The sequence below is a fragment of the Haliotis rubra genome, unplaced genomic scaffold (genome assembly GCF_003918875.1).
Source record: "Haliotis rubra isolate DU_JTF1 unplaced genomic scaffold, ASM391887v1 Scf26, whole genome shotgun sequence".
NCBI classification, from domain to species: Eukaryota; Metazoa; Mollusca; class Gastropoda; order Lepetellida; family Haliotidae; genus Haliotis; species Haliotis rubra.
In genome coordinates this window covers 1,956,302-1,976,114 of record NW_025766669.1, presented here as the reverse complement: position 1 = coordinate 1,976,114, position 19,813 = coordinate 1,956,302, and the positions used below count along the sequence as shown (strand labels likewise).

At 38.8% G+C, this 19,813-nt stretch overlaps 1 protein-coding gene across 2 annotated transcripts in view; it reads right to left on the bottom strand.

Annotated features, from left to right (window-relative positions):
• Nucleotides 1-1,532: 1,532 nt before the first annotated feature.
• LOC124280073 (transcriptional adapter 2-beta-like) overlaps nt 1,533-19,813 on the bottom strand; it is a 33,561-nt gene continuing 15,280 nt past the window's right edge. The window contains exons 5-17 of one of the 2 annotated variants that reach the window (XM_046715950.1): nt 17,362-17,412; nt 16,782-16,837; nt 15,615-15,719; nt 14,541-14,613; nt 13,785-13,947; nt 13,023-13,102; nt 12,793-12,864; nt 11,884-11,991; nt 8,378-8,427; nt 7,897-7,936; nt 7,522-7,607; nt 5,246-5,308; nt 1,533-4,719 (exon numbers count right to left, since the gene is read on the bottom strand). In XM_046715950.1, coding sequence (XP_046571906.1) covers nt 4,597-4,719; nt 5,246-5,308; nt 7,522-7,607; nt 7,897-7,936; nt 8,378-8,427; nt 11,884-11,991; nt 12,793-12,864; nt 13,023-13,102; nt 13,785-13,947; nt 14,541-14,613; nt 15,615-15,719; nt 16,782-16,837; nt 17,362-17,412 — 1,070 coding nt within the window. In that variant the 3' untranslated portion in view covers nt 1,533-4,596. Of the gene's footprint in view, nt 4,720-5,245; nt 5,309-7,521; nt 7,608-7,896; nt 7,937-8,377; nt 8,428-11,883; nt 11,992-12,792; nt 12,865-13,022; nt 13,103-13,784; nt 13,948-14,540; nt 14,614-15,614; nt 15,720-16,781; nt 16,838-17,361; nt 17,415-19,813 lie in introns of both variants that reach the window. The other variant, XM_046715951.1, reaches the window with a different exon arrangement.

Genomic DNA, 19,813 nt, shown 5'->3' with positions numbered 1-19,813 from the left:
TCTGCCCACAATCACAGTTTATTTTGTAGATGACACATTTTGGGTTGTTGTTCTTTACGGTGGTGGGTTTTCTTCCATTGGCAACCTCCAACCTTAACAACATTCTCCATGCCAATGGAAGAAAACCCGCCACCGTAAAGAACAACAACCCAAAATGTGTCATCTACAAAATAAACTGTGATTGTGGGCAGAGCTACATAGGCGAAACTTCCCGACCCATCAACACCCGAGTGAAAGAACATCAGACCTCTGTTACCAATTCCGACAGCAAATCAGCCATTTCCGGCCATTTTCTGCCTAGCCAATTATGTTAATTATGTTGTTTTCTTTGTTACATTGTTACATCCAGTATATATACACTTCCCCCTTCATGTTCCATTACGCTTGACAGCGGTACAAGAATCTGTATCGAAACGTCGCACTCACGAATAAAAAGAAGTTGTTATCCATAAAGTTTGTTCTATATTATCAACAGTTGTGTATTACGCCTCAAATGTTTTAATTAAATTATACTTTCAACTGAAAATCAAATGATAAAATTAGCCGAAAGGTATAATTTCTTTTGCCCCTTGACAGTGATATAATTTCCCCCACTCTTACATTTGAAATCACCCATGAAGATCCAGGTCAGAATTGGTCTTCAGTAACCCATGCTTGTCATAAGAGGGGATCGGGCTGTCAGGCAAGCTGGATTGTCTGGTCCAGACTCTATTATTAACAGACCACCACCATATATAGCTGGAATACTGCTTGTATAGCAACAAACCACACCTCATGTGAGGAAAGTACTGATAATATCACTTTACGTTCCGAACCTGAAAGAACATTATAATCGGACTCCTCTTCTACTTTTAGTGTTGCCATTTACACTGCACTTAAAACAGTGGGTGTGTGAATGTGTTCAAGACATTTACATGTAGCATTATAGAATGGAATTCTAATTCACTGGATAAGTGATGATGTATTCTGTAAACAGAACTTAACAGTTGGTACATCAGGACTTGTCTTTGTGACCCCTGAATGCCTCCGACACATTGAAGAGTGAGTGAGTATAGTATTACCCTGCTTTTAACAACACTCCAGTAATATCCCGGCACAGGACACAAAGAATGGGTTTCACTGGACTAATCAGGACAATACATGTATAGTACAAGGAATTGGAATAATCATCACATGCTGTAGAAATTCAACAACAGCTTGTTTCAGATGAGTTCCCAAAATGCTGAGGTGTGTTGGGGTAGCTTTGGGGTTAAAGCGTTTGCTAAACATGCCAAGGTGTGAGTTTAATTCCACAACAGTACAGTAGATGAAGCTAATTTCTGCTGCCCCCCACCGTCATACTGCTGCAATATTGCTAAAAGGGGCATAAAATCCAAATCAATCACTCACTGTGTGCCTGTAACAAAGAACCACAGCAACATGATCCAGGATCTCAATGGTACTTTTCATAGGTTTGTTTGTCGGCCATAGTTGCAAACACTGAAACAATCATTACAATTGAGGTTGACTTAAAAAATGACAAACACAAGGTGTAAGATTAAAGAATTTATTCCCCTCATCGCACTTGTATACAGTGGGTGTAGAGCAGGAGGGTAATACCAGATGACATACATTGTACATCATACTGAATGTATATATGGTATGTACGTACACACAGACCGACAGACAGTGGATAGTGGGGTGGTGCTATCACACTCTGATACATCTCATACGACATTCATTCAGCTGACACACCTGCTACACGTACAGCTGGGTTCGTCACACACATCAATTTCTGCGTCTTCTGCTAAGAGGCATCACACCAATGCCAAGGTCACCCACACTGGTGTGTCATACAAGCACGGAAACATGTCACATGACATCAGATGGAAGCAGGGAGACACTTTTAATGCACAATGATATTTTGATTAAAAAATCTTGAATCTGAATAAAATCTAATCTAAATAATAGGCATGAGCCATAACATTTAATCTAAAATTTTCTTCGAATTGTTTCTTTAAAACTGTTTCAGATTCATGAACAAATAAAGAGGAATATATCGCCCATATACACCTCTTAATCAAAGAACGCCTTTAAGATTAGTATACACTACTAAATCTTCAGTGACGAATAATTCAAATGGTAGTAGTTTTTACTTAAGAAATAGAAACCTACTCAAATATGATTTGATTTCCTAGCTGCTGTTTATGCAGCTGGTGTTTGAACTATTGTCATATAAATTACTGAGGTAACGAGAGCATTTAACAATGAAGGCAGGGGAAGAATGAATTTACAGCAGTTCTGCTACGTCACAGTTCTCGCAGTGTTATCTGTGAAAACGGCATGTGAATACTGTCCAGTAGCAACAAGACAGGTAATCCAGGTGGCGCTGTAGTGAAAAACTGGGGGCGTAGCGGCTCCTGAATCCTGGCAACGGAGAGATTCGTTATCCTCTACACTAACACGGACTAGAGAGAAGCAGTGGCTACAGCAACACATTGTACGTCACGCACAGATACACAATAACCAGGAACAAATAGACAGCATTTAGCTCCACACACAACTCCTAGCCATACATCCAGCTGAATGTACAACTGCTGGCTCTCTCCACCGTCTCTCAATAACATTATGCATCTCATAAATAGAAGAGAGTAGGACAAAGTAAACAAATACCACAACACATTAACTTCTAAGTTTTCATTACTGTTTTACTGAAGACTTTCTTTAGACTATTACTATGCAGACAATGTTTTGCTTTCAGTCAGTAAGTGCAACACTTTATATAGTCATCTTGCTGTGACGAGTGCAGTGAGCTAAAAACTAAGTTAGTTCTAACAAAACTGTTAATCAATGTGAGGTCCTACTCAGTATGAAATAATACAAGAACAGAAAACAAGAAATCTTTTCCATTTCAACTGCCCTGTCTTCGGATTGCAATCCATAATCAACACCTAAAGCCTTATAACAATGGAAGTGAGTGAGTATGGTTTTACGCCTCTTTTAGCAATATTCCAGCAACATCAGGCAGGGGACACTAGAAAGGGGTTTCAGACACTGTACCAATATGGGGAATCGAACCCCGGTCCTCAGCATGATGAGCAAACCCTTAAACCACTATGCCATCCCACCAGCCCCATAACTATGGAAGTCGGACCTCTTCCCTCATATATACTGAACAGTTTAGATGGCAACATAAATTGTTCTATCTGGATTTGCATTTGGTTCACATCAAGTCAACATTGGTTAAAGTTGTCGCTCAGGAACCAATGCATGGCCTTGAAGGTATTATTCAGAAGCCAGTTCAAGTCAAAATATAAACTAAACCGGCTGATCATTACTCTTGTATGTCGTGTGTAAAACATTACTTAAACACCTGATTATTTCTCGAAGTTGTTAGTGATATCTTAGAAGTTTAAAACCTCAGTAAAGTGAGGGACCCTCAATACCAACCTATTTGGGGACTAGGGGCAGGAAACAAGGTCAAGGACAATTTTAGCAATTAAAATGGGCTCACTTACACAATAAATACTGGTAAAACATGGTCATCCATGATATAGGTACATCATGGGCCACCAAAATCAGACATGGTCAATCTAACTCGATAGACTGTATGTAAAATCACCAATAGCATGCCAACTTGACAATTCTTGTTGGCGAAGTCATCCATCTTTCCAGATCAATGATATGAAATTTATATTCAACAGTCAAAGTCTCAGAGTAAAGGTGTTTTTGCCGTTTCTTTCAAGCACTACCATTGTCATAAGGATATTTAGCTAAATATAGTCTCACACCAATTATGGATGGCCAAGATCTGAATGACCAATCCTATATGCTGTATACAATAACCGCTAAGACCAGCAACTAAACCAAAAGTTGTGAAAGTTGTATGAATGAAAAACAGTTCAACATCCATGAAACAAGTGAGCTGATTATTAAAATGATTTCAATGATCACATAATGAGCAGAGCGTATTGCTTATGATATAACCTACATGTTACCTCTGCATGAGGGCAGCTTGACCTCTCACGAGGTGATGTTCCTGAGATGCTGTGATAGAACTACCATAAAAGTTCCACGATGGTTCCAAAGATATGTGGTACACAATCCTGCACTGCTAATGTATCCTTGTCGTGGGAGATCGCCTTGCTTGCAAATGCTGAATATGGAACATGTATGACAATCCCCCTTCTCTCTCTTTCAGTTATGTACAGCTACACATGATAATCAGAGAAGCTAACACACAAATGGCTGCAACTTGCCAAACCAAACACGAGATTTGCACTAGGAATAAATTACAGTCAGACCTTTTATACATGGAACAGGTTTTGCACTAGTAGATACAGATTGTACAAGAACTTTAACTTAACAAACATTGTTGGAGAAGACACACCATTGTGGCTACATAGGAAGCATCAATTTGGCATTGCACACCGTTGGGAAATAAATATGACACTCAAAGTGCCTCTCCCCGTCTTTTTGGCCCCCAGAACCATCCCACATGTGTGGAGACCCCAGCTCCAAGCTTTCTTGACTCCTTTGTTGCTTGTTGTCCCCATGATGCGTCTCTGAATCTCTTCCCTCACTGAATCTGTTGCCACACGCAGGCTATGGGCAACTTCACGTGACACCTATCCAGCCATTGTCTGAGAGAAAACTCATGATTTTACGGCGATGAGTTTTATCCATGCCACTTGGATATCGGATTTTTACTGGAAATCCTTGTCGCCTCTGGAGGTAGTCCTGACACACAAAAACAATCACATGAAAACTTCACAGCAACTATATATAACTTTATGGTAGTAAGTGATTTAGTTTAGTTTTACACTGCTTTTTAGCAATATTCTAGCAATATCACTGAGAGGGACACCAGAAATGGGCTTCACACACTGTGCCCATGTGGGGAATCGTACCCGGGTCTTTGGAGTGACAAGCCAACGCTTTTACCACTAGGTTAGCCCACCGCCTCTTATGTTAGTTAAATCCATTACAAAGAATTAACATATAACATGCATATGTTTTGACAGGATATAAATTCATCTATCACTGTATCATCAGACATAACTGATTTACATTCTGTAACATTAGCCATAAGTCTGAAGCCTGAGTCAAGCAAAATTCTGTTCCGTCCAGTAAACTCAGCTAATAAAGTCAACTAAATTCTACTGAACACAATGCTAACAGCAAAGTTTTGACTATTAGACTTGAATCTTTTGGCTACAAATGAACTTTGACAAACAAGTTGGGAATTCTGAACACATGATCTTACTTTGATGATGCAGGTTTTTATAGTTGAATAGTTGGCAGGTGTCATCCCTATGGAGTTGCATAGCTGAAAGTGAACACCACATGTATAATAATGTTCTTTCATATATTGAAGTATCCAGATATCTACTGAAATATGCCTCTGCAATCATGAAGTCATCAAGTTTGTTGTAACTTATTATATTTTTTTTTTTTTATTATAGGATATTCATATAGAGCACATATCCACACACTAGTGCATGCTCAAGGCGCTGGTATGTTTTTTTCCCCTCGATCATTGGATGTCAATCTCAACGGCACATCGCATTATCAATCTCAACTCCCTGGGGAGTATACAACTCTTGCAGCCACTAGGCGCACCGAGTTATTGTGGCTTTCTCATCCTAACTATATATACACTGGACATTATTAATATTGTTATCTATAGGTGTACATGTATCAGCCATGGTACTCTGGTACATGAGTTTGTCCCACTGGCCCAGTAGTGTCTTCCAGCCATGCTACGGTAGCATGATGGTGTCTTGGTAGCTTGNCTAGCGTCTATCTGCCCTACTACGGTAGCATGAGTGTGTCTATCTGCCCCCTCACTATGGGCCCAACTACAAGTAGCATGAGTGTGTCTATGGGCCCCAACTACGGTAGCATGCATGAATGTGTCTATGGGCCCAACTACGGTAGCATGAGTGTGTCTATGGGCCCAACTACGGTAGCATGAGTGTGTCTATGGGCCCAACTATGGTAGCATGAGTGTGTCTATGGGCCCAACTACGGTAGCATGAGTGTGTCTATGGGCCCAACTACGGTAGCATGAGTGTGTCTATGGGCCCAACTATGGTAGCAAGAGTGTGTCTATGGGCCCAACTACAGTAGCAAGAGTGTGTCTATGGGCCCAACTACAGTAGCATGAGTGTGTCTATCGGCCCAACTACGGTGCATGAGTGTGTCTATGGGCCCAACTATGGTAGCAAGAGTGTGTCTATGGGCCCAACTACGGTAGCATGAGGGTGTCTATGGGCCCAACTACGGTGCATGAGGGTGTCTATGGGCCCAACTACGGTGCATGAGGGTGTCTATCGGCCCAACTACGGTAGCATGAGGGTGTCTATGGGCCCAACTACGGTGCATGAGTGTGTCTATGGGCCCAACTACGGTAGCATGAGTGTGTCTGTGGGCCCAACGATAGTAGCATGAGCATGTCTACTGGCCCAACTACAAAAGCATCAGAGGGTCTATTGGCCCAACTACAAAAGCATCAGAGTGTCTATTGGCCCAACTACAAAAGCATTGGCCCAACTACAAAAGCATCAGAGCGTCTATTGGCCCAACTACAAAAGCATCAAGTGAGGTGAGGTGAAATTGGGTTTAACGTCGCGCTTGAGAATATTTCGCTCATATGACGACGTGCATGCGTGTGTATGTGTATATGTGGCTGCTTGTACTAGCCCAGACTGAAGCTGGTTTTATAGTGCTAGCTCACTGAGATACCATGCCGCAGTGAAGCATGAATACCCAACTCAGACACATTATACTGACTCCGAGCCGACCAGTCCTTGTTGTACCCAATAATGCCGAGCGCCAGGCAGGAACAAACAAGTACCATATTTTAACGCTTTTTGGTATGGCCAGGTGTCGGGATCGAACCAGACCTTTCACTCTCCTGGCATCAGGTGTCGCTGGCCCTAACCACTACAGCATCGGAGTCGGCCCAACACAAAAAAGCATCAGAGTGTCTATTGGCCCAACTACAAAAGCATCAGAGTGTCTATTGGCCCAACTACAAAGCATCAGAGTGTCTACTGACCCAACTACAGAAGCATCAGAGAGTCTATTGGCCCAACTACAAAAGCATCAGAGTGTCTACTGGCCCAACTACAAAAGCATCAGAGAGTCTATTGGCCCAACTACAAAAGCATCAGAGTGTCTACTGGCCCAACTACAAAAGCATCAGAGTGTCTACTGGCCCAACTACAAAAGCATCAGAGTGTCTGCTGGCCCAACTACAAAAGCATCAGAGTGTCTATTGGCCCAACTACAAAAGCATCAGAGTGTCTACTGGCCCAACTACAGAAGCATGAGTGTGTTTGTCAGGCCAACTAGCATGAGTGTGTCAATATAACAGGATTGGTCTGTTCTTACACCAGACAAAGATGTGTTGTATCCCTGTATTGTTATATTCCTGAAACACCCTAGCATCTCATGGCTCTAAACAAACTTTTCTATAGCACCAGCTCTGTCCCTAAGTGAATGCTACAATGCTCTTCAAAAACTCATCGGTCGTACTTTTCTCTCTCTCTCGGACAGCATCTCGTAGCCCGGCTGTGAGGCCATCTCCTTACACTCCTCTTCTGTGTCGTCATCTTTTACTTCTGTAACAACACAACAACCTCAAGGTAACCATATTTTGACTGCATGGGCTCTTTTTATTATATCAGATTATGATCAATGATGCATTATTATATACTGACAATATTTTCATTTACCATGTTTACAAAGAAGTAAACAAGTTTGTTGTTACACACTGCACTCCACAATGACTCAACATGTTAAGAAAGTGAACAATTAACAACACATCATGACTACATGTTTATTTTCAGAGATCAGGAATGACTAAATCAAGAGTTCCATTCATATTCAATTAATATAAGTTTTACTCACCGTCGTCGTCGATGAGTATATCTAATTTTCTACTTTTCCTCTGCAAAAAAGAAACAAAAATCACAATGAAACCTTATGCAACAAATATATGACAATTTAATGATAAAACATTAGTCCTTCGAATGTACTTTGGATAATATATGGATTGAATCAATCGTAGCTGGGAGGAAAAATGACTTTCAGATACAACACATTAGGAATTAGTTGGTATTCCCTTTACTATGAAGACTCCACCTAAACATCTTGACTCAAATAATGGCCATACTCTGTAGCATTTTGCTCAAAATTGCTTCTCCAATATTTATTGACAATCAATCGATATTTAGCTAGCAATTATGATTTATCTCAATAGCCAGCCATACTTGACAGCATCTGATGAGTTTGGCCATTGGTATCTGAAGCAAGTGTAAGTAATAAAAATAGCTTTACACAAAATATCAGTCATATAGATAAATATCGATGTACTAGAACAATGACTTACTCTGCTTTTTTTGAGACTGTTGAGTTTCGTTTGGTCGGAGTTGAGCAGCCCTGTATACATAAATGAAGGGTTAACAGGAGTTTAAGACCTAGCAAGACTGCTATAAAATAGAAGACAAGCCAAGTGACATTTCATACAACAAAGGAGACTGAGGTTGACATCACCATCTTGGTTTGAGAAAGGGACAGCCAGGTGTTCGAGAACAGATGGAGACGGCACAGCACAGGTTAATGAATAAATAACTTTGTCTGTGAACGTGCTTCTCGAACACCTGGCTGTCCCTTTCTCTGCACTCCTCCCTCGTAACAAACAGTGAACTGTGTCAATATTTTAATGATAGATTGTTAAACAACTTTTTTATTTTTAGGACAAAATTTCTGCAAAAACCTCACAGAGTGGGTATGATGTTTTGATTATGATCAGCGTTTCATTGAGTATGTTATGTTTATTAGTTTTGAGTTAGATTGCAATTCATCGGTCCGCTTTTGAGCCAAACGGACTGTAATATATCATGAACATAAACATTATGGAGTCTTAAAGAAATATTCAGTCATGACTTTTCGGTTAGTGAAGTGGGTTTTCTAAGAATTAAACACATTTTCAGGCCCTGACAACTTTAAACATATGTCCATCGTCAAGTGTTTCAAAGACTAAAACAGTAGTTCCAAAATTGTTTGATCGATTGCTTGGTCGTTTGGTCAATGCGATTAATCTTTGATTATTTTAATTAATCGGAACACCATTGTAAACCAAAAGTCACTGTGCTCTTTAATCTGATTGGTTGAAAAACATGATCAAATGGTATTCGATTCCCGGAAATTCGCTGCGTATTAATACATACAAACATCGCTCACACCATTGTATTGTTACGTCGTCAGCTGTGATGACGTCATTAAAATCATATTGTGACGTAAAGTCTGAATGACGTCACAAATGAGCAGTTCCAGATGCTACCATGGGAGACAGCCGTAACGGCCGGCTGATGACAATTCACTGCTGTACCCGTACATGATGTCAATGAGTCCAGACACAAAAACGTGTGTTGACCTTTTGGTTTACTTTTGTGTTTACAATGTCGATAAACATCATGTGTTGTCCAATTTCCGGGTGTTATGGAGTATTTGAAGCATGGGAATATTTCATATGAATTCCCGTGCTTCAAATACTCAATAACACCCTTCCGGAAATTGGCCAACACATGACGTTTATCTCCTAATTAGTACGTAAACAAATAGATGAACGTAAGCAATTACAAATTTTCACAATGTTGTGCAAAGTCATGCCTTCATTATATCCTTCATTCACATTCCATTTTAACTTTTCTCTGATTACAGTTTCTTTGTTGAAGCAAGGCAGTTCATGTCGCTAATGACATATAATAGTAACACGTCTTGTGGGACATGAAACAAAATGTGACAGTTCTAGATGACAGTCTGAGGGTTTCTGGGAAGAAAAAAAAAAGAAACTATGGAATAAAAAGAAAACTTGGAAAAGTACCTCTAAAGACTGAAACATCAAAGGAAAATATGATCATTGTCCATCATGAGCCTCAATCCTTCTTTTCCTCCAGAACACTTTCAAATGTTTGATGAAAGTTCTCATCCAGTAACAAATGATATGCTTAAGCATGAGAAATTAAGCAAGAGAAATGAATACTTTCACACAATAGATAACATTTGGTTTTTGAAGATGATAACATGTTTTTCATTTTTTAGAAAGGATATTGAGTCCTACAATCACAAGACCAAAGATTTTATAAATTCTTTAATAGAATGTGAAATTTTCAAAAATAAAGTACTTTGTTTTTTATTCAATTCAATGTTTAATCAATGAGGGATTTAGGATAACCTTCAGTGACATACATAAATGACTGAAGACAGAAGATTATGATGCAAAGCCTAAGGAAGGAGAATCCAGTGATTAAAGAGAAGTACAAAGACTACAAAAATAGTAATTGTAAAGTAATATATTATAATATAGTAATTGCAATGTAAAGTGAGCAATTTGACATTTTGATCCATCCCCAAAGAAATACCACTGATTCAGTTACTCTGTAAAACACTTTGTGTCATAAACCAAGATGCCATAGCTCAATACAATATGCATGTATTTAGATCTTAATTCTGTCACTGATCTGCAATCATTAATATGACTGAAAGTTGAAGCTAATGCAGATTTCCTAGAGGCTCCCTACACAGGACTGACACCATGACTACCAGGTTCAAAATGTCACTATCATTATACATGATCAGTGTATGAAATAAGACCCGTCCGACCGCCCGAGACGGGTTAGATTTCTGCCGGACGGTCTAATTTTACAGCTAGCCAGCCCGATGGACAGGTGAAAACAAATATTCAGATAACATGTAAACTGGCACTGTCTATTTAGTATTTAAGAGTGAGTGAGTGAGTGAGTTTGGTTTTACGCCGCTTTTAGCAATATTCCAGCAATATCACGTCGGGGGACACCATAAATGAGCTTCACACATTGTGCCCATGTGGGGATTCGAACCCGGGTCGACAGCGTGACGAGCCCATGCTTTAACCATTAGGCTACCCCAACGCCCCTAGTATTTAAGAAGGACTGGTTAAATCTCTTCTGGGCTGGTGAGTTTTTGAAGTTACCAGCCCAGATGTCTGGCTGGGTTTTTGGCTTATTTCAAACACTGACATCATCCTGGATATATTTACTAATCTAGTTGACATGTTGTATCAAATGTAGACTTAGGCACCCATTCTTGTCATGTACCATTAAAATGAAACGAATGGACTCAGTGGTATCTGGCTAACCAAGCGATGTTCCAGATGTAGATTTAAGAATTCTTCAACTAAAGATAATTCGAGCGCAGAGTTGTTTGTACGCAGAACAACATTAAGAAAACTTGAAGAGTAAACAGCACCCCTCTTTCAATCTCAGATCAGCAGTTGGGATTTTCCAATATACAATATAGATAAAAATATTTTAAACTGACTTCATTTCGCCATGCTGCAATTTTATGCTACATGAAGCAGGCAAGTCGCAGAAGTGGGGGTACACACATTCTGAGCAAAGTGTAGCCGTATATAGCAAATAGCAGTAGTCCCAATAACTATTGCCTGTAGGAGATCTATGTATAACTACTGTAGACAGCGAAGAAAGCGTTTTGTTTTTAATGAAGAAAGAATATGTTCCAGGGTGGCTTTTCATGTGTTATGTTGGCACGACAACCCAGTCCAATTATACAAAAGTTAACCTTGTATGACACATATATGGTGTTAGTCATACGGAATTAGTATCTCCACACTTGTTCAAAACATTGCAAATCACCTAATGCAACAAAGTCCAAATGTAATACTTAGCCTAAATTGACATTTAGTTAACATGGTAAGCAATGTGTTAAGCCAGTCCTGTGCTTATGAAGACTTAACATCGAGAAAGAGCAAAGATGGTTTAAGGCGGCTAAGCTTGCATCAAACAAAAGACTGGATTGAGGCTAGATGGATGATCAAATTTAACAAAAACTTACGCTTCTTTGGTCTTAGCAAGCGGGCACTCAACAGGAAACTCACCATCTTTTTACGATTTTCTTTCTTCTTTTCCCTTCTGTACTTTTCATCTTCAAAATCCTCTATTTCTGAAAATGATGAACAGGTTAGGATGTCAGGCTCGACAGATTCAAAATGCTCGAGTCCATATGATGAAGGAAACAATCCCCGCAGGCTTAGAGTGAGTGAGTGAGTGAGTGTGGTTTAACATGGTTTCGTGCACTATTCAGATGTTCTTCAGCCATTGTATAGGAGTGGGTAATCCAATATACATGATGAGTAAACATTTTAAAGACATGGCAAGACAACTTAGAAAAGAAGAGTACCAACTGTTATGTAACATCAAGATAAAGTTATGTTATTTGAGAGCTACGTAAATATACCATTGCTAATAAGATAACACTGAAAATGAATGAAGCACTAATACCCTCAATGCACAGCTGCACCAAATGTATTCCACATCTTGCACACACAACCTACTAACTTGACAGCTTTCCATTCATCAAATACATACGAACATGATATTCTGATTGCTTGACTTTCATCTACTACACACACCAAGCAAAGCATTTCCATACCATGATTAAGATCTTGACGTTAAAATAGCTAAACGTTACAAGTAGTAATGTCACACAAAGTTTTCCCATATTTTACCAATGAGGGTCGGGTCTATGGCATGACAAGTGAACACTTTAACCACTAAGCTACCCCACCACCCATGTGTTTTTTTCACCAGAAAATATAAGGAACAATTCCCTTAATCACGAACATAACAAAGTGCAAGCAAAAAGAAAAAAGCAATAGTGACAAAATTTCCTTATGAAACCAAGCAACAAGGAATAACAATAAATATGTTATCCCAAGTATGCGCCAACCATGCATAAACTCACCACTGATAACAGTTAGACCATGCCGTCTGTACCTTGACAGTTCTTTTATTCGAGATTTCAATTCTTTTTCTTCTGCAAAGAAATCCAGAGAATGTGTTATTTGATGTTCATTAAACATATTTTTCTGAAACAAATACATCCCCATTTGTACCAGATACTGTCAACGACATAACCAATATAACGGGCTGTGCAATTATTCATTTGAACTAGTCTGTTCAAAATCTACTTACTTTGTAAATCTTCAAAGAAATGCTCATGTTCTGCTGCCGCATGAAACTGGGAAAATGATTTCATTTTTTCCTGGAATTCCCTGGAATCAGAGAGAAAAACATACATCCTTCTTTCATTATCACTGTTTCCCTATTATTCCACTGTTTTGAAAACCCTTTTAAATACCACAAAAGCTCACACTCAACAATAAATTCTATTAACACATTCAAAGAGTGAGTTAGCATGGTATTACTCCACTTTTAGCAATATTCCAGCAATATCACAGCAGGGCACACCAGAAATTGGTTACACACATCATTCCCACATGGTATTTGAAGCCAGGTCTTCAGATTGACGAGCTTTAATCGATAGGCTAGCCAGTCGCCCCAGCACAAGTCACTCGGATTGGGTGCGTGGAGCAGCATGATGGTCAAAGAATGACACATTCATTGATTCAAGTTTTACATCATTGATTGATTGATTTGATGTCACACGCATCAATATTCCAGCTAAATGGTAGCGGTCTGAAAATAATCGAGTCTGGACCAGACAATCCAGTGATCAACAGCATGAACATCAATCTAAGAAATTGTGATATGATGACACGTGTCAACCAAGCCAGTTAGCATATCGACCCGATCCCATTAGTCGCATCTTACAACAAGCATGAGTTACTGAAGACCAATTCTAACCCGGATCTTCATGAGTCGTTTGACACCAATTATAACACACAACAACTGCAATGTATGATTAATGAGACACAGCATGGAAGATCTTATTACCTGACATCTTTTGACATCTTTTTCTTCTGTTGCTGTGATTTGGACTGTTTGGAACTGGTGGATGCTGCCGATGTTATTAAACCATAATCTCTTGCCAATTTTTTTCTTCGCTCCCTTTCACGTATTCTTAACCTATACTTGTCAACCTGGCATAACTTAATTTCTGTCAAAAGAAAAGAAAATTGCTTTCACATAAAAATTATCTTCATTATCAGTAAGGGACCATTCATAATTTATGGCTAGGGGTGGGTGTGGGGGGTGGTGATGATGGTTTAAGAGGAGACAGGGTCACCCATTTTGTTCTGGGCAGCTAGGGGGTCAGCAATTTTGTACACACGCACGGGGGTCAGCAATTTTGTACATAAAATTATGTTTTTATACATGAAACATGAAGTGGAGGGGGTCACTTATTTTGTACATAAATTTTGTGTGTGGGTCATTCACATTGTACATGCTTCTCCATATAAATCATCATAAATTATGAACGGTCCCTAACGATGAGTTTTGATTTGGGTTTACAGAGAACTGTAGCTGAGGCAGTTTTTATGAACTTTCATTCACATAAAACTAACACATTCAGTTAGAACAGATTTACTCAGTCATTTGCTAAACTTTCTCTATGTTAACAGAAAACACAACTTTACAAAAATGTACACCAAATCTTTCTCTACTCAAGTGTGTTATCATTTGTTAATGTTGCTTGATATGGTTTCAATTGTGACTTCAACTGTCCAAGACAACTGAAAGGAAGCTTACCTATATCTAGGTCATCATCATCATGATTGATGCTTAGACCACTGACTAGAGTTTCAGCATCATTGTCAAACTCCTGGAACAAAACATAAAATAATAAGTCAACATTTCTGCAGATCCTGTTTGTGAGTTGAAAACATTTTCAACCCTTCAATTTACATATGTTTCGGAAGTCACTTTGCAAGTATATTCTCAGGGTTTCACAACACGGAAATGTGCATCCAGTAGAAACTAATGCAGTAAATAACAAGAAGACACGGTCATCAATATCACCCGCCACAGTGTTCCGTTCCTATTTTGACAACTAATTTATTCTTCTTATAAATAGTGATACATAAGCTGTTAAATGAGAAAATCTGTCCCCATTGGGTATAACGTGCACTATGTCAAGAAACGCATGACAAGGGCCATAACTCTGTAAAGAACTGTAACACAGTTTCTGTTTTCGACCTCCTTTTTGTGTCCTGAAAATACATACCACATTTGGTTTCCCTATCTATAAGGCTTTGTGAACAAATCTGTCCCTGTTGGGGATACCGTGCACTAAGTCAAGAAACGCATGACAAGGGCCATAACTCTGTAACAAATTGTAACCCAGTTTCCATTCTTAAACGCCATCATTCATTCATGTCCTGAACACATACCAAATTTGGTTTCCCTATCTATAACGTTTTTTGAAAAAATCTGTCCCCATCATCTCCGACGGACGGATGGAGCTCAAACCTATGTCCCCATCCCACTTAATGGTGGGGGATAATAACATTGCATCCCAAGGGATGTACAACCATAGTCTTGCACAAAATTCTTAATAGGAAAATAGGTCCTGTACTTTAAGTAATTATCAAATGTTACAGTATTGTACACTACACCATTTCATTACTTTCCAGAATCATTTTCTTTCCACTAAGGATCCTAAATCAATTTGTTGTACCCTCGGCCTCGAGTTTTGTAGGTCAGGGTAAAACCCTGCATTATTTTGATTGCTAAATGATTAGGACCGACATGTGAAATCATCACCTTAACTATTAACCATGTTAACAGGGAATATTGTAAAGGTTTGACCTGCACAACACTCACCCTCTCAAAGTCGTCTCTGAAAGGCATATACCCCAGCTCCTGTTGCTCTTGTATGGACAAGTCAAGAGGCGGCACTGGCACCGTGATACTGGGAGACAACGGACCTGAAACACATAATCATAGCTACTGACTAACAGGACAGGTTTCTGTTGAAAACTTACACAAAATGCCCAACATTTAAAAAATATAAGTACATTATCTATTTCCTGCCCAAGTGCAAGAACCCATTAGGAATAACTAGCATCAAATATCTGAAATCAAATTCCAGGTCTGTGATTGGGTACTCATGACGATGGCCCAAGGTCAGTCGTGAGTGTTACTCATACTTCAGTTGAAATTCACCTACATCTGTGATGAAACTGTATGGCTTTTGAGTATTTATAAACATCTTTTGATTAGTTTGAACTACCATCATTGACCTGGGGCTCCTTTCACAAAGCAAGCTTTACTACGGTTAACCTTAACGCTCATTCTTTAACATTGCACTAAGGTTACCTTAGTGACTCACGATCACCTTAATGCTTTGTGAAAGGAGGCCCTGATAATCCACAGGTATGGTGGAAACATTTGTGTGGAGGGCCACTCTAGGTGCAAGTACTTAGTAAGCACTAAGCTAAATGATGACCATTCTGTTATGTTTTAATATGCCAGGAACAAACAAGACACAAACGTTCAATGCTACAGTCATGAGAATAGGGAAATTACATTATGCTAAATGCTTAAATAGTGCAATTTTAGGATATGTAAGAAACAGGTTACTATACTTGTAGTTGTCATATATCAGGGTATGAAACTCCCCAAAATTTCAGCCAGACCACAGGGCAGGTTAGATGTAAAACTTGCCAGCCCTGACCAAAACTTACCTGCCCAAAAATATCTTCATATACGTCTAAATTTTAACCTGACCATCGGGCAGCTGAATTTGAGAATCTGGCAGTCTGTGTTGATAATAACCCACCCCTGGCGGTCGGGTAGGCAGATATTTTGCTTGATAATGGTGTTAGTAGCTACACCGAAACGTCGCTCATATTATATTTAAGAAGTTGTATATCCACAGAACTGTCCTCTTTGTTCAGGTATTTTGAACGCTGCATATACTTTTTATCTCTTAATCTCTACATCAGGGGTATGGACAAATGATTCTGGACAAATGATTCTTGACTTGACACCATCAGGACAGGTGTGGTCCAACACTCGAAACCCATATTCTGTCGGGAATGTGGCTGGAACACAACATCAGACATAACAATTCCATCAACAGAGTGTAATAAACTTGGCAGTCTAACCACAAGACTGTTGAGTTACAATATACACATGGTTTGGTTGCTATCAGTAGTGATAACGTAAGTCTGCAATCTCTTGACATGTTGATATATACAGCCTTCCATAATCAGTCAAACTAAACAATTTATAGCGTCAATTATTTCTCGGACAATTACTTTTAGTGAGTATGGTTTTACACCACTTTTTAGCAATATTCCAGCAATATCACGGCGGGGACACCAGAAATGGGCTTCACGCATTGTACCTATGTGGGAAATCGAACCCAGATCTTCGACGTGATGAGTGAACGCTTTAACCACTAGGCTACCCAACCGCCCCCATTACTTTTAAATGCTCTGGTGGGCAGCAGTAAATTTATCAATAATAAATTTTCTTGATAGCAAATACTTCTGTAGTGCTGATCTTCCACAACGATGGATGTTAACTTCTCAGTAATAGATTAAGTTAAAAAGACTATATCTACCTTTTCCTATGTTTCCCTGAACAAAGAAGTTGATATAATGTTCCTGGCATTCTGAAAAAAACAGAGGCAAAATGTTATGAGCTGTTACAAATGAGTGTCTCTTTCTGTCAAACACAAAACTAACACTCTGACAATAAATCCACTCAAAACCTCCTGATCTGAACATGCTGAACAGTGCATGTGATTAGAATGAAATTCCTAGAACATGTAGTTGATCGTTGTTCAATGTGGCTCTCAGCAACATTGAAGCTATTAGAATGTAGCCTGTATGTAATTGACTGCGGACCAGAAAATCCAGAGATTGATATTATGAACAATGACCCACATAATGGGATCTGATGACACACAGTGAACCAAGTCACAGTCTGTAACCTTGTATGACCAGCACAGATCTCTGGGGACCAATTTTAACCCAGAATCCCAATTTAATCCTAAAATCTGAACGAATGTACATGTGGTTGGTGTTCAAATGTGGCCAATACCATAAAGATATACGTACTCTAGTATGAGTGGTAAATGTGTATTACATGAAACAGTTTAATAACAGATTCATAATGCCGCTTAAATTCTTAACATTATAGATAAGGAACCCAAGACTTTTCCAGAATAATATGGACATAGATGGGAGAAAACGCTCAATGAATAATTATAATTACACGGTATGTTTTATAACCATATTCAGGACTTTTTATATGTGCTCTTTAACAGCCACTAATGTGAGCCAGGTTTTAATTGCTATCACATTTTCACAGCAAGATACCCATAAACAGGCTTCACACATTGTAATGTCAAACATATGCCTTGATGCGATGAATGAACACTTTCCTCACCACCTCAAAAGCATCACTATAGACTGTTTGGGTCAAAATGATACCGATGAATCCCAAACTAATTCCAAATCGGTTCATGATCAAACATTCATTTCAATGCAGAATGTAAGGAAAACATCAAAGGATTCATAATGTTTGTCTCCAAAATAAAAAAGTTACTTAAGAAACTATCATCAGTTTGTTTGGATTTTCCTTAGGTGTTTTTTTAACGAGGGTAAATTACAGTTGTAAGTAGGGGTGAAACGGTACGCTCTTACCACGGTACGGTACGTATTGCGGTACAAGGCCTTCGGTTCGGTCCGGTATACGAGATATGATCATAATGCAGAAAATTGACAACAAGAGTCAAACCTTACATTGTTTAATAACATAGAAAAAAATAACTATAATCTTTGTTATTTTGAATGAACAAAACTGTCATTTCATGACAAGATAGAAGAATTAAAGTATCACTGGAACCTTGGAGCTCACAGCTGCTGTGTGGCAAAATAGTAAGTAGCCAAGTATGATTAAAAGTCACTAACATCACATCAGCATTTACTGCTGTGAAATGACGTCCCAGAAAATGTTCATGCTTAAAAAAAAAACCCAAAACAACAACACACAAATCAGATCTTGTCTAATGTGACTCTGTTGATGACACATCATAGACAAATAAATTAAACAAATTAACACAACACAGTTGTCATAAGACAGTTACAGTCTGTGTGACTGATCATTGTCCTTGCTCTAAATCATTGTCTATCTCTCGTTTCAGTCGGTTAAACATTTAGCGACTTTCCACAGTCCTTAAGAAGTACTGCTAAACAATCTTGGCACATTCCAGAAATTTGTTTTATTCAGTTTTCAGATTCATTCAAAATATCTTTTAAAGTTGACTCAGAAATGTATTTCTCCTTTCTGAAACAAATATGTTTTTGCTTGAGAATGCTGATTTCTCTTTTTACTTGTCGTTAATTGTTCATTGTTCTGATATAGCTTGTAATGAGATCAGAGCTCCAGATAAGATTTAGCTCATGTCCATGGGTACTGTACCGACTATTTTTTTGGAGTGGGTATTATGAATGTTGAGTGGGTATTTCATTTTCTGCTACCCACTGCTTTCAAATATGTGCGTATTTCAGTCATTTTACTCACCTAAGTATTATGTGACTGAGTAAGTTTACTAAGCAGGTGTGTTCTGCCTTATGTCATACCTAATCAAAACCAACTTAAATATAATGGAAATGATTTCATAACAAATCACTCATCCTATACTAACAGTATAACTTGATAGCATTTTTCATTACGCAAGTGATTTTTATAAATATATTCCGCACGCATTTGTTTTAAACTTTTTGCGTATCTAATATTTTAAATGCGTAATTGGTACGCCAAAATTATTTTTCAATGCATAATTGGAAATTTAATATGCGTATTTTACCCGGATATGCAGCTTATCTGGGCCTCTGATGAGATGGTAGCAACAGCAAACATAAGTCTTAAGAACTGTGACAGGAAAGCCACCAGGTCAATACCCATAATTGCAGTCATCCCTCGCCATAACCCTGGTCTTGGGGTCCATGGATGACTAGTGTTGGGAATTGGTTAAAATCCCATAATTGATGATTGGTTCATCACAA